We start from the raw sequence: 16,100 nt of genomic DNA on the forward strand, positions 1-16,100 counted from the left end.
CCACAGAATGGGAAAAAATCTTCACCAACGACACATCTGACAGAGATTTAATATCCAGAATATATAAGGAACTCAAAAAACAGAATCAAGAAAAGAATTAACCCAAGTAAAAGATGGGCTACAGAGCTGAGCAGAGAGTTCTCAAAAGAAATAAAGATGGCTAAGAAGCATCTTAAAAGGTGTTCAACATCATTAGTAATTAGGGAAATGCAAACTAAAACCACCCCAAGTTATCACCTTACCCCAATCAGACTGGCTAGGATCAAGAGAACAAATGATACCAAATGCTGGCGAGGATGCAGAGAAAGGGGAACGCTCATTCACTGATGATGGGATTGCAAACTCATGCAGCCTCTATGGAAAACAGTGTGGAGAACTCTTAAAAAACTAAAAATGAACCTACCATATGACCCAGTTATACCACTCCTTGGCATATACCCAAAGGACTCATCCTACTGTAGAGAAACTTGTACAACCATGTTCGTTGCTGCTCTTTTCACAATAGCTAAGAGATGGAAGCAACCTAAGTGCCCCTCAACTGACGAGTGGTTAACAAAAATGTGGTATATTTACACAATGGAGTTCTATGCAGCAGTAAAGAAAGATGAAATAATGAAATTTGCAGGTAAATGGATGGATTTAGAAACTGTTGTACTAAGTGAAGTAACACAGACTCAGAAAAACAAACGATGTATGTTCTCCCTCATATGTGGCTCCTAGCACCAAATCCTTTTAAATCCCAGGTCTTTTAAATAAGATGATGCTATACAGTGGTCCCTTCTTCATGAAATAACTACCATCATCATGACTTCTGCTGAGCCTGATCAGTAAACGTAGTCACAATTGGGCTTGTTGACGGTTGTGCTCATTCATTAAAGGAGGGCCAAGCAGGATCACTGGACCCTCACCTGAATATCCAGCCACTCTTCCCAGCCAACTAGTCCAGCCTTGGAAGACAAAAGAAAAATGAGGAAGAACCCAACAGAGGGATGCTTTTGGAAGCCCTTGTCAAGAAACTTCAATGGACTCTCATATGAACATTTGAACCCTGTTCTGACTTTTTTCTGGTTCCCTGTCTAGAGCTTATAATGCTAACTACTGTTGCCTTTATTTTTCCTTCACATGCCTTATTCACCAGTCAAGGACTTTCTTTTCTCCCTACAGATAAGAGTCATGCAATTTGGGAGTATTTTAGATAGACCCACTGAAAGGGTACTCCAATTGCCTCCCCCTGCATCCCTGTTCAGCATGGAAGAAGCCAGAGCAGTCTGCATCCTAATTCCCTATTGGCAATTTGGGTAACCTCTTCAGAGGATGGTGGGATAAGAATAGAAGGTAGGAATTGGCTAGGCAGTTAGGGTAAAAAGACCCCAAAGAAAAGTAGCCAGTTTCTTGGCTAAAGAACTTGTATCTAATCCTTAAAAGATTTTAGGGTTACCTCTTCAGAGGGGGGACTGTTGGAGGGGAGGGAGTGGGCATGGATTTGATCAAAACGCCTTATATGCATGTATGAAATTCTCAATAAAGTTTTTGTAAAAATTTTTTTAATTGCCTCTCTTTGGAATTAAAAAATAAAGTCATTAATTCTTTTTTAAATAAAAAATAAAATAAAATAAAAAGGCAGTGATTTGGATTTTTCACTGGAGTTTGGCTGGATGACACCAATAGAGAGGGGCTGGGGATATAGCTCAGTGGGTGGAGTGCTTGCCTAGCATACACAAAGCCCTGGGTTCAGTTCCCAGCACTGTATAAATCAGGCATGGTAGCACACACCTGTAATTCCAACATTGGGGAGGTAGAGGAAGGATTGAAAGTCCAAGGTCATCTTCAACTACTTCGTGAATTCAAGACCAATCTCAGCTACCTGAGATCCTATCTAGAAAGGAAGGGAGGGAGAAAAGGAGGGGTGAAGGGAGGGAAGGAGGGGCCTGGGAGTTGAGTGTGTCTGTAGGAGAATCATTATGATGTTAGAATATAGAATATAATTATGTGAGCAGGAAGCCAGGATGGGGTGACTAAACAGAGAGAAAAAGAAAAGAAGATGGACTAGATGTTTGGGGGTGGTTGTTTGTTTTTGGTGTTGGGGATTGAACCTAGGGTCTTGCTCTTGCTAGGCAAGTACTCTGTCACTGAGCTACATCCATAGTCCTCTTTTTGCTTTTTATTATGAAACAGGGTCTACATTATTCAGACTGACCTTGAACTTGCTCTGTAGCCAGGGCAGGTTTTAATTTGCAACCCTTCTACCTCATCCTCCCCAGTAGCTCAGATTACAAACCTGTTTCAGCAGCCCCAGTGGGACTGCATGCAATGATGATGTCAGAGAGCTATTGCAGTGGGGATGGGAGCCTTCTTGTGCATTCACAGCCACTTGCATTGATTTCTGGTGAAAAGTCCCTCCAGGGCTTAGCTTCTTCAGAGTCTAGAGGTGGCTGGATTTCACCTTGTTCAGACCACAGGGTTGAGATGTTCCATTCTACATTAAGTTCCCATTACAAGTCTGTGAGTCACTCAAAGTGGGGTGATATAGTCTTACCATATATCCTAGGCTGTCCTTGAACTTACTATCTTTCTGCTTCACCCTTCTGAGTCAACTCCCCCACCAATAAAAGCTAAGAACCAACCAGAATCATAGCATGGCTTTAATTTAGAAATACAAGAATTTTGGGGGCCTGGGGAAATGTCTCAGTTGGTAAAGTCCTTGTCATACAAGCATAGAGGCCTGAGTGCAATCCTCAGCACCTACATTTAAAAAGCTGAGCAAGCCAATGAGATGACCCAGTCAGTAAAGGAGCTTGCCACCAAGCCTGATAACCTGAGTTCAATTCCTGAACCCACAGAGTTGAAGGAGAAAACCAGCCTCCACAAGTTATCTTCTGATTTCCACATGCACACTGTAGCTTGTATGCATGTATGAGCATGCATGTGCTCCACCTCCACACACACAATAAATAAATAAATGTAATAAAATATTTTTTAAAGCTGGGCCCTGTTATATGTGCACATAATCCCAGCACTGGAAAGGCACAGATGGGGTGATCCTTGAGGCTTACTGTCCAGCCACTCTAGCGGAATTGGCAAGATCCAGATTCCATAAGATACCCTGCCTCAAAAAGTAAGGTGCACAACAATAAGAGAAAACACCAGAGGTTGACCTCCAGCCTCCACGGGCACACTTGAATAGGTACAGACAGATACTCAAGACACACAAAAAGACTGTCTTAAAATTTAGGGCATACATTTAAGAAATGTGTATTTTTATTTACAAGTTTGGTTATTTTTTAAAGACTGCAATTAGGATATTGCATACAGCTGGTTATTTTTAAGAAAAAATTTGCTAATGCCTTAATATTTCAGCAAAGTAATTGTAGTGAGTTTAAAGGCAGATATGGGGGCTGAAGAGATGGCTCAGCACTTAACAGCACTAGCTGCTCTTGCAGAGGACCCAGGTTCAATTCCCAGCATCCACATAGTGGCTAACAATCATCTGTAACTCCAGCTCCAGAAGATCCAACACACTTATCAGACCTCTTCAGGCACTACATTCACATGGTACAGTGGTACATTTACAAACATACAAGCAAAACACTCATACCCATAAAAGGCATATGGCTTGGAAAGATGCCTGAGTGGTTAACAGCGTGTACTGCTCCTGAGTTAGGCTCCTAGCATCCACATTGTGTGTCTCACAACTGCCTTTAACTCCAGCTCCAGGGAATCTGACACCCTCTTCAGGCCTCCTCAGGCACTGCATTCACATGTGCATATCACTCACAAACACATATGTACACATAATTAAAAATAAAATAAATCTTAAGTAAATAAATAAAAGGTATGCACTATTTATTTTTGAGACAAGGCTTCTCTATATAACCCATGCTGGCCTCCCATTTTGGTCCTGGCCCTTACATGCATCCTTGGTTCACTAATACTCCCTAAAAATTCCACAGGAGGGAGACCTTTCCCCACCAAAATTCTAGCTGACTGGATTTATGAATTTCATTTGCAGTTTCATAGGCAGTTGAAGAGTTGATTGGTCACCTCTACAGAATTTACACTGGTTTCTTGACACATAGAACCCTGGTGGCATAAGAGGATGCTCAAATTACCCCAAATTAGAGGTATAGCTCAGATGGTACAGTGCTTGCCTAGCATGCACAAAACCCTGGATTCAATTCCAAGCACCACATAAAACACAGGTATGGTGGCATATGCCTATAATTCTAGCACTTAAGAAGTAGAGACAGGGGGATCATAAGTTCAAGGTCATCCTCAGCTACATAATGAATCTGAGGCAAGCCTGAACTACATGAGACCTTGTCTAAAACTTTAAAAAAATAACAGACAAAGGGCTAGAAAGATGGCTCAGTAGTTAAGAGCACTGGCTCTTTCAGAGGACCCAGGTTTGGCTCCCAGCATCCACACTGCAGATAACAACTGACTATAGTTCTAGTTCCAGGGCATCTGACACCCTCTTCTTGCCTCTGTGGGCATTGCATACATGGGTGCACTTACATACATGCAGGCAAAACACTCTTGCACATAAAATTAAATTAATAAACAAAGTATCCCCAGATTACCTAGAAAGGTATCAGCCCCCACCAAGCAGCCCACATTGACCTTCTGCCAATCACTCACAAAGCCTGACACCTAAATTGCTGTGGTGGTGGGAACTATATAAGCCTTATGTCTTTGTACAATTCCTCTCCCCCCACCACCACATTGTCCAGAAGCCTAGACACTTCCACAATAGATTTCAGAGGTTCTAACCCAGAAGTCTTCAAGAATAAGGAGGCTCTCATCACTCTCACCACCAGCCCTGTCTATAATGACTCATTGGCTGCAAGATACCAGGTTTTGTACGGGAATCCTCTCCCAACACAGACATGGATTAAGGGTATGATGGCCACTCCATGTGGCCCAGCTTTCCCTTCAGGAATCAGAAGTACTGCTGGAATATGAACCTTGACTGTCAGCCCTTACAGGGAGAGTAGGGGAGTCTACTAGGAAGGTCACCCTTCCCACAGCCATACCCCTTTCCAGGGGCAGCCCACATCCTATCATTGATGGATTTGCAGCATAATAAGGACCCAGTCCCTTACCTCCATTTGGGACTATTCTGGAAATTGTCTCTTCACAGTTTGCTGAAGGGTCAGCTGAGGCCTCTGCAGATATTACCTTTGTTTACAATCCCAAGTGGCCTGATTGGTCAACATCAGTGCTAGGAATATTCTGAGAAAGTAGATGCTGGCATGACATGGGGAGCGAGGGGATGGATCACTCACCACCCGGCTGGTAATGAAGACAAGATCCATCACGGGCTAACAGGACCTCAGGAGAGTCTCTGGCAAACTGGAATGCTATAATGGTAGAAAGGAAAGCATTCATTGGTTTAGCGAATTCAATTTTTTTGTTGTGTAGCTTAATTATGTTTTGTTTTGTTTGAGGCCTGTTCTAGAACCCACTATGCAGCCCATGCTGGCCTTAAAGCCACAGCTTTCTTCTTACATCAGCTTCCTGAGCCATGAGATCACAGGCATGAGCTACTACATCTGGCCTATGTATCAGACTTTTGGAAAATGTGGGAGAAACAGTAACTATAAGGATAGGAGAATTGACTAGCTATCGCTAAGCCCTGTCATTATTCTGAGGGGGGCGGGAAGCAAAAAGTTAAAAGTAATTGATTGACAAAAGAATTTAAAAAGTAACAGTCCACTCTAAATGAATAAAAAAATGCTTTAGTTAACAGAAAGCTTTCAGGCTTTCACAAAGTGGTCATTGAGAAGACACATGCCCAGAAAACTGAGCAAATAATTGTTGCACGGACCACCTAGAGGACACATGGTTTACTAAAGCAGCGAGGGAGGTAAAGTGGGAGAAGAAACAGCATCCCTCAGGAGTTTGTGACTCTCCTATACAGCTAAGGGTGACAGCAAGACATATCTTGACTGAGCTGGACTCAAAGACAGAAAGAGATGATAGAAGATGCCTTCTAAGACAGAGGTGAGGAGGCAACATGCAGCTGTCAGAAGCCCACTAGCATAGCCTGACAGTATGAACACCCAGGTATCAAGGCTGACATAACTTTGCCCACTGTTGAGTTTCTAACCTGTTAATAACAAAAACCAATAAGCCAAAATCCAAGCAGACACCATGCCTTGAGGAAAACAACCAGATTCTTAGCAAGCTGACTGCACTGGACCCTTTCCACACTAAAGATGAGGCCATTTGTTTTGATAGGAATAGATATATAGTGAGTTCCAGGATATCTGGGGCTACAGGGAAACCCTGTCTCAAAAAGAAAAAAAATATAGATGATAGATGATAGATGATAGATGATAGATAGATAGATAGATAGATAGATAGATAGATAGATGATAGATAGATAATAGATAGATAGATGATAGATAGATAGATAGATAGATAGATAGATAGATAGATAGATAGATAGATAGATAATTTCATAATGGGTTTGTGTCTTATGCTTACTTGGTCTCAACTATCCACTATTCAAGAGTGCAGGAATGACTTTTTTTTTGTTTGTTTGTTTTTTTGAGACAGGGTCTCCCTGTAGCCCCAGCTGTCCTGGAACTCACTATGTAGACCAGGCTGGCCTTGAACTCACAGAGATCCACCTGCCTCTGCCTCCCAAGTTCTGGGATTAAAGGCATGCACCACCACGCCCGGCCCAGGAATGACTTTTACAATACAGGAATGACTTTTACTATATAGACAAACATAATCTTGCAACCAAAAAGTTACTGTTTATAATGTAAACAAGCTCACTGAGCCACAGTGCTCCTCTTGTGACCTGGGCATATGACCTTAATCCCTCAGGACCCCTCATTACCCTCCACCCAAAATAGTGTAAAAGTACGAATGTGGTGTGTATGATTCACATATTGAAGCACTGGGGGCAGTGTATTTTTCTCATTGCAAACAATGAGAATTGAGAAGTCTGTAACTGTGTGTGTGATATTCTAGGTCTAGACATCAAAGGGCAAGGTTCTCTGATAAGGGTAGGTCCTAGCTTCTACTCCCCCAATTCTTTTCTTCTTTAATTATTTTTATTTTATATGTATGAGTGTATGGCCTGCATGCATGTAAGTGCAATGCCCACGGTGGTCAGAAGAGGGCGTTAGACCCCTGAAACTGGAGTTATGGACGTTGTTAGCTGCCATGTGGGTGCTGGGAACTAAACCCATATCCCCTGAAAGAGCAGCCAGTGCTCTTAACCACTGAGCCATCTCTCCAGCCTCTACTTCCCCAATTCATCCTGAGATACTGTTTCAATAAAAGGATGAGTGACACATTTCCATGAGACCTCTGAAGGAAAGGGATCTCAGTGTTCAGGTCCACTCTTGGCCTTAGAATGAATGCTTGGAGTTCCTTTATTCAGGCATAATTGTAGGATGGTTTAGAAACGCCGCACAAAAGCTCACAGAGGACTTGAAGAGTGTGCATGGGTTCCCACCATATTTGGCACAAGGAATCTACTTTTCAGTAAAGGAATTCTAAAATTAGCATGTGACTAGGGGACCCTCTGGTCACATTACATATCACACCACCCAGAAACTGCCATCCTGATACAGAGATGAAGCCAGCTGATGAGCACACAGCTGACAGAGCTTGGAAATGATAGGGAGCAAGGACAGGATACCATCTTCCAGCATGCAGTACACACCTGCACCAACAGCCTGTGTCCCCAACAGGGGGAACATAAGAGTCCAGATTCAAGGGGGAAACAGGAGGGGAGCTGTTGCCATCACTCTCAGGGATCAACACAGTAAACCTGTGTTTCCTGAACTCTAGGCTCTGCAGGCTTAGATGTTCTAGTTTCCAAAGGGGGAAAGAAAAATATGTCTAGTATGGTAATGGGTTATGGCTGCTTCCTGGGAACGTCACACTCCTTGTGTGAAGAGGCCTAGCTCCCTGCTCTATTTTGATGACGATAAAAAGACAAGTACAGCAGCATTGCTTGTGGAGGGCAAGGATACCAGGGGTTCGGATTTCTTAGAGCTCAGAGTCTGGATCACATCATCAGGTAAGCCAGTGAAATCAGCAGAGAGTTTACCTAAGGCTGAAGGAACTCTAGGGTAGACAAGAAGAGAAAATGACGGTTATCAGTTACTGTCCTGAGATCAACTGCTCTGAGCTAGAAGTTTTCCAATGTTCTGTGTTTCCACCTTAAGGACATTTGTTTGCTGGGGAAGCTGACTTTAGAACCAATCTAGTTGGACAAAGAAAGGAAGAGGGCTGGGATATAGTTCAGTTGGTAGAGTGTTTGTCTAGCATGTACAAAGCCCTGGATTTCATCCCAAGCTTGGGGGTCCTCATATGCAATCCTAACACTGAGACAGTAGAAGCAGGAGGATTTGAAGTTCAAGGTTGGGCTGGAGAGATGGTTCTGAGGTTAAGAGCACTGGCTGCTCTTGCAGAGGACCCGGGTTAAGTTCCCAGAACCCACAAGGTAGCTAACAACCATCCTAACTCTAATTCCAGGGGATCTGACACCCTCTTCTGACCCCCACAGGTACGTCCATATGTGCAAGCAATACACTCATATATATAAAATAAAATATTTTTTTTTAAAGTTCAAGGTCATCTCAGCTACATAGAAAGTTCAAAGCCAGTTTGAGATACATGAGATTCTGGAAAAAAAAAAAAAAACGGAAGAAGGGAGAGAGGGAGGAACTCTAGAGTAGACAAGAAGAGAAAAATGATGGTCCTGAGATCAACTGCACTGAGCTAGAATTTTTCCAGCATTCTTCTATGTTTCCACTTTAAGGACATGATAGGGAGGAGGAGGAGGAAGAGGAGAGGAAACAGACAGACAGACAGACAGACAGACAGACAGAGGGAGACTTGTCTAAAATGAATCCAAGTGTCATCAGAGGTGGGCTCGAGGACACAGTGATGGGTACCACCTAGGTCTTCCTTCAGGAATGAAGAACTCATTCCCCAGCTTCTTGGACTGGAATCAACAGAAAAGTCCTCGGCCATCAGGCCCTTGCAGGGATTCCACTAAGTGAAACTAGCCCACTCACTTTATTTCAAAGCAACGCTGAAGGGTCACCCAGTTTTAGAGCTCTCCTTGGATCCAGTGAGGCCTCTGTGAGGTGCTATCACAGGTGCTGTCCCTCTACCCAATTGTCACTCTACTGGATTTTGCTTTTGTCACTCAATCTAGACAGTATTGCAAAAATAAACAAAAAGAACAAGATTTGGGGTCAGAGGAAATACAATCCAGAAGACATGGTGAACCTGTGACTCTGAATCAGTCTTCCAAAGAAGGCAGGAAACGGAGAGATTGCATGGGCTACTCAAGATGGAAAAGAGAAAAAGCTACAAGACTGATTGAAGATAAAGAAAAGAATGAGCAATCCAGGTACCGTGGTGTGTGACTGTGATCCCAGCACTCGGGAGGTGGAGGTAGAGGATCAGGAATTCAAGGTCATCCTCTGGTATATAGTGAATTAGAGACTAACTGGGCTATAGGAGATCCTATTTTTAAAAAAGGGAGGAAGACAGAGAAAGGAAGGAGGGAGGGAAGGAAGGAGGAAGGGAGGGAGGGAGGGAGGGAGGGAGGGAAGGAAGGAAGGAAGGAAGGAAGGAAGGAAGGAAGGAAGGAAGGATCGAAGGAAGGAAGGAAGGATCGAAGGAAGGAAGGGAAGGGAGAGAAGGAAGGAAGGAAGGAAGGAAGGAAGGAAGGAAGGAAGGATCGAAGGAAGGAAGGGAAGGGAGAGAAGGAAGATGGGAGGGAGGGAAGGAGGGAGGAAGGGAGGGAGAAGAAAAGAAGGAAGGAAAGAGGGAGGGAAGGGCTTCTAGAGGGAAGACCAAGTAGATTTTTTAGGGACCACAGACAGGTTTTTAAGAAAACAAAGGTGAGATTAAAGTATGTGATTATCTTCATACCAGCAGGAGAAGGTTTGTTTTGCTTTCGGTTTTCTTTTTTTGTTCTTTGTTTTGTTTTTTGTTGTTTTATTTTGTTTTGTTGAGACAGGGTCTCCCTGTAGTCCCAGTTGGCCTGGAACTGGTTATATAGACCTGGCTGGCCTCAAACACACTGAGACCTGCCTGCCTATGCCTCCCTAGTGCTGGGATTTAAAGCATGCACCACCATGCCTGGCTTTGGTATGAGAGGTTTTGATATCTTCTTTAGAATGGAAGCATCCCTGGAGAAAGTATTTGGAATTAAGTTTACTGTAGATCTCTCTCCTGTGAGTAGAGGCTTCCATCCCACCCCAAGAGGAAATATTCTATACAGCAATCCTCATTTCTTAGAAGCATCTGCTTTTGGTCAGCTACAGGAAGCTCTGCAAAGGTTTCTTTCAGTATCGCTGAGTTTTAAATGTCTTCAGCTTAAAATAATCTGTATATCCACTCTGGGGTTCTAAGTGTGTTGGTATCATTAGGTTCCAAATCTGAGGATCTACCTACCTACAGATCACAAATATTCCAGGGAGAAATTTATGTCTGTACTAAACACATACAGATTTGTTTCCTTCTCATTATTCCCTATACAATACAGTGCAGCACCTTGCTATGAGGAATAAGTACTCTAGAGACCATTTAAAGTATATAGGAGATGTATGGAGCATTGTATTGTATTTGCAAACACAGTCCTATGTTTTATATAAGGGACTTGAGCATCTGTGGATTTTGGTATCTAAGGAGATCTAAAGGACAAGGCAGGAAAATTGTATCTACCTTCTACATTTGTTGTGAGGACTGAGTTAATGCAGAACTCTTCAGCACATAATCACACAATGTGTTTGGTAATTATTATGATTGAGATGAATGAAGTCTACAGAGCTGAAGAAAGAGTCTCTTGAAAGAAAATCTCTAAGAAAAGGGTGGGCAGGAATTTATAGCTCTGCAGATCTTGAATTGCGGGAATCAAGCAGATTCAGTTGCTAATTCCTGTTGAAGTTTTCCCTTGTCTGTTTCCCCATCCTGCACAATGGGAATAGCAACACTTATGTTGTTTGTTCTATTTGTTTGTTGTGGGTGTTGTTACTGTTGTTTTGGTTTAGGGGTTTTCTAAGAGTCTCAAAAGCCCAGGCTGGTCTCAAATTTGCCACATGACCATTTGACCTTCAGTTCCTGATTCTCCGTCCTCCACTTTTCCAGTGCTGGGATAACAGGAGGGGCCACTGCATCAAACTTTAGCAGTTTTATTCTTACTTGTAGGGGTTCTATGAGAACCGAAAAGTAGTCATTATAAAATGCCTGGATTCATGCTTTGCATATCATAAAGAATTCTGTAAATTAAACTTTTTATCACCGTGGATATAATTCCTCTCTTTAGATTTAAAAAAAAAATTTATTTTTGTTTATGTGTATGAGCATTTTGCCTGCATGTAGGTGGAGGCCAGGTGGGACATCCCCTGGAACTGAGGTAAGGCAGTTAATGGTTAATGGCTGCCATGTGGGGTTAATGGTTAATGGCTGCCATGTGGGTGCTGAAAAAGCCCAGGTCTTCTGCAAGAGCAGCCAGTGCTCTTAACCTCTGAGCCATCTCTCCAGCCTCCTCTCTTCAGTTTTTTGGGACAGAGTTTCATACAGCCCAAGGCTGGACTCAAAACCCCTCGAATTCACTATGTAGCTGGGAGTGACTTTGAATTCCTGATCCCTCGACCTTTATTTACCTCCCAAGGGCTGGAGTTACATGAGTATACGACCAGCCTGGCTCTTTATCTATTAAAAAGGACTCTCCTCACATGAGCCCCAAAGTCCCTTCGACCCAGAGAATTCTGAATCAAGGGTGATTCATAAATTAAGCCAGGCTGGTGGTGCAGGTCTGAAAACCTAGCACTGAGGAAACCGAGGCAGAACATAATGAAATAAAAAGCAAATAAAGTAACATTTTAAAACTTAGGTGACTCAAGAGTGTTGTGGTAGTGGTGGCAGCGTAGAGGAAAGCGAGAAGAGGGGCCAATGGAAGAATCACTGCCCCATCCCCCTCTCCCATCCTCCCTGCCCAGCTGAGCGTGGCAGCTATTCCAGGAATCTGAAGGCACAGTAGGACCGAGCAAGCGCCTGGAAGTCCCCAAAGGGCTGCGGTGGGAGGTACCACTTCCGGACCTAGAGCACCTGAGCGGCTGCTGGCCCCCGCGCCTCCCGGTCCCCGGAGCGTGTCCTGGGTCCCCAGCGCCAGCCGCCTCGCTGGGGCGGTACCTGGGGCCGAACTCAGCCCCTCTCGCTCCGCCCCTCAAGCTTTGACAGGACTCTCCGCTGGTGCAGGGAAAATAAGAGGAACAGGAAGGGGAGGAGCTGTTCTGTGGCTGGCTGCTGAGCTATCTGCCGACCGCAGAGAAGGGTAAACGGGTGTTCCCCGCGCCACCGGGGCCCGTGGACCTGGACGGGCGGTCTAGTCCGGTCTAGGAAGCCCGGCGATGCCCCGCCAAGGAGTGTCTCCTAGCCGGGGCCGCCCCAGAGCCGGCGGGGCGTGGAGGCTGGAGAGGTCCTTGCCGGCACCCAGCCTGGGACTCCTTTGGATGGGGCTGGCGATGGGGCTGACCCTGTCTGACTCCTTGGTACTCTGGACCCCTGCCAGAGCTCATCCTCTTCCCACCCAAGGCCATCTTGCCAAGTTCAATAGCATGGTGCCTCCGTTCCAGAGTGCCTTTGGGTGGTGGAACCTCACCTGCCCAGCCTGCAAAGTCCTATTCACAGCTGTCAACTACGGGCTAAAGGTAAGAACTGTGAGGGCTGTGGTGGAGCGCTGGGGGCTCGGTGGGGACGCTGAGATGCTGTGGGGTCCTGTGCAATCCCGATGAAGAGGGTGCTTCCCTTTGGGGACATCCATGCCTACATGCTACCTTTGTAACATGCTGTATTGCCATCTTTATAAAGTCAGTAAAGACAGTGCCCAATGAGTTTGAAATACTGTGGACCCTGAGCTAAAGAGGAAGTAAGGGCATAGTGCTACTTGAGTCACAGGGCGATATGTAGGAGGCACTGAGGTCTCTTTATCATGGTGGTGCTAAGTTCACCCCAGCCACACTGACAGATGGAGGCCCGTGGGCGGTGGTAGCCAGGGTTCCTTGCTCTGCCTCTAACCTCTCAGAGCTGGTTCCTTCCATCACAGAAGGAGACCAATGTCGCGCGGGTGGGATCTGCGGCCATCAAGATGTGCAAGATGCTGAACATAGCACCACCGGATGTGTGCGAGTCAGCTGTCCATCTCTTTGAGGACGACATGGTGGAGGTGTGGAGGCGTTCAGTTCTGAGCCCATCTGAAGCCTGTGGCTTGCTCCTGGGCTCCACCTGTGGGCACTGGGACATCTTTTCATCTTGGAATGTCTCTTTGCCAGCGGTGCCAAAGCCACCCCCAAAGCCACCTAGCCCACCTGCTCCAGGTGCTCCTGTCAGCCGCGTTCTCTTCCTCACTGACCTGCACTGGGATCATGACTACATGGAGGGCACAGACCCTGATTGTGCCAATCCCCTGTGCTGCCGCAAGGGCTCCGGCTGGCCACCCACCTCTCGTCCAGGGGCCGGGTACTGGGGCGAGTACAGCAAATGTGACCTGCCCCTGCGGACACTGGAGAGCATGTTGAAAGGGCTGGGCCCTGCTGGCCCTTTTGAAATGGTGTACTGGACAGGAGACATCCCCGCCCATAATGTCTGGCAGCAGTCTCGTCAGGACCAGCTGAGGGCCCTGACCACTCTCACAGACCTCGTGAGGAAGTACTTGGGGCCTGTGCCAGTGTACCCTGCTGTGGGCAACCATGAGAGCACACCTGTCAATGGCTTCCCTCCCCCCTTCATAAAGGGAAACCAGTCTTCACAGTGGCTCTATGAAGCCATGGCCAAGGCATGGGAGCCCTGGTTACCACCTGACGCCCTTCATACCCTGAGGTACTTACTGTCCATAGAAAGCCAGGGAGGGAAGTTGTCTGTGCTCCAACAAGCACCCTCAGTACCCTCCACTTCCCTCCCTAACCTGACCCTACCTTCCCTTTTGCTCTTATCTCCAGCCACCCACTTCTCAGAACTAGCTGCACAATCTCACCACACCCCAGGTTGTATCTTTGCTTGTGGCTGGCTCTCTAAATGAACTGCCCTCCTCTTTTAGTATCTTCAACTTGTCCAGGTCCACAGCATCTACCCTCAGAATGGCCTTTGCCTCCTCACCTGGCTCACTTTTATTTCTACCCTGAACTCCTGGAGCCCTCAGCCTTCTAAATCTTCTTCCATGTCATATGAGCCCTATAATTAGTGCCGTTTGGTCTTCAGTTAGGATGGGAGCTCCTGGGGGTGAGTGATGACATCATGTGTGCCTCTGCCTAGCACAGGACCAGGCATGCAGGACCAGGATGATGAGTGGTGACCTCTTGTTTACTTTTGTTTCAGAATTGGGGGGTTCTATGCCCTTACTCCACGCCCCGGCCTCCGCCTCATTGCTCTCAATATGAATTTTTGTTCCCGTGAGAACTTTTGGCTCTTGATCAACTCCACAGATCCTGGTGGACAGCTCCAGTGGCTGGTGGGGGAGCTTCAGGCTGCTGAGGATCGAGGAGACAAAGTGAGGGGCCGTGGTGCTGCTGGGGTTGGGAGGGAGACAGGTGAGCAGAGCTTGACCTCACTTGTGGGTGCTCCTGTATTCCCTGGAGGTCCAGCTCATCCTTGCTTGCCCGCTGACACCCTTTCATAGAATTCCATTGCCACCTCGCCCCAAGGCTGCCTGGATCCTTGGATGCTCTGATAACCACCCTTAACTCTCCCCTCAGGTGCATATAATTGGCCACATTCCCCCAGGGCATTGCCTGAAGAGCTGGAGCTGGAATTATTACCGAATTGTAGCCAGGTAGGAGGAAGAAGAGGGCTGAAGTTCCCTCAAGCACCTGATCTGCACTGCTCCATGGGGTGGAGGAATTCCTTAAACACATTGGAGAAAAAGCATACTAACTCCCCAGATCTACCCACCCCCACCCCAGGCTTAGTAGAATCTTCTGAATATCATTCATGTCTCTGGCCAGGTATGAGAACACTCTGGCTGGCCAGTTCTTTGGCCACACTCACGTGGATGAGTTTGAGATTTTCTATGATGAGGAGACTTTGAGCCGACCGCTGTCTGTAGCCTTCCTGGGACCCAGTGCCACCACCTATATCAACCTTAATCCTGGTGAGTGAGGCAGAATAGAACATCCCTTGACCTAGGATTGATGTGACAAAATAGTGCGGGGTCAGACAGGAAAGGAAAGCCTAGGTGTGATGGTCCTTCCCAGAGCTGCCTTCATTCCTTTCTCCTCCATTCAACCCTCCTTTCTTGCAGGTTACCGGGTCTACCAAATAGATGGAAACTACTCCGGAAGCTCTCACGTGGTCCTGGACCATGAGACCTACATCCTGAACCTGACCCAGGCCAATGCACCAGGAGCCACACCACACTGGCAGCACCTCTACAGGGCTCGAGAAACCTATGGGCTTCCAGACGCACTGCCTGCCTCCTGGCACAACCTGGTCTACCGCATGAGGGATGATGTGCAACTCTTCCAGACCTTCTGGTTTCTCTACCATAAGGGCCACCCGCCCTCGGAGCCCTGTGGCACACCCTGCCGCCTAGCCACTCTGTGTGCCCAGCTCTCAGCCCGAGCAGACAGCCCTACTCTGTGCCGCCACCTGATGCCCAACGGGAGCCTCCCAGATGCTCACGGCTCCTGGTCTTGGCCCCTGTTTTGCTAGGGCCTAGAGTGGGGAAAGTTCACGAACTAGGAAAGGAACAAATCCCTGAGTGCTGCTGAGTCAACCTGGCAAGAAGTTCCAGGGAAGGAGCCAGTTGTCAGGCTAAGGAACAGGCCTCCTCATCTGGAGCTGGTTTGGCTGGATTTGGGGGAGTGTTTGGCTGTCCCACCTGTGCCCAGCCTCTGGATTCCCGCAGGGCTGCTGTCTTCTCAGGCCACAGAGCTGAAGTCTCAATGCCCTGGGCAGCCTAACAAAAGCTGTTACCCTAGGCCTGTGCTGGGCAGCTGGGAACTTTGAATTGCTGCTACCTGATCCTGCCAGGCTGATTTCAATAAAGAGACTTGAACTCCATGACTGTCCCAATTACTTCCTCCCAAACAAGCAAGGCAAGGAGTTTGGCAAAAAGA

The 16,100-nt window shown here is 46.5% G+C and overlaps 1 protein-coding gene across 1 annotated transcript; it reads left to right on the plus strand.

The window, feature by feature from the left end:
- Positions 1-12,258: 12,258 nt before the first annotated feature.
- Smpd1 (sphingomyelin phosphodiesterase 1) lies at positions 12,259-16,044 on the plus strand. Its single transcript, XM_008837380.3, has 6 exons — positions 12,259-12,698; positions 13,094-13,866; positions 14,362-14,533; positions 14,739-14,815; positions 14,988-15,133; positions 15,284-16,044. Exons 1-6 carry the CDS (start codon positions 12,399-12,401, stop codon positions 15,691-15,693), a joined length of 1,878 nt encoding a protein of 625 aa, XP_008835602.1. The 5' UTR covers positions 12,259-12,398; the 3' UTR covers positions 15,694-16,044.
- Positions 16,045-16,100: the final 56 nt, after the last annotated feature.

The sequence above is a fragment of the Nannospalax galili genome, unplaced genomic scaffold (assembly GCF_000622305.1).
Source record: "Nannospalax galili isolate Female #2095 unplaced genomic scaffold, S.galili_v1.0 scaffold398, whole genome shotgun sequence".
Classification (NCBI taxonomy): domain Eukaryota; kingdom Metazoa; phylum Chordata; class Mammalia; order Rodentia; family Spalacidae; genus Nannospalax; species Nannospalax galili.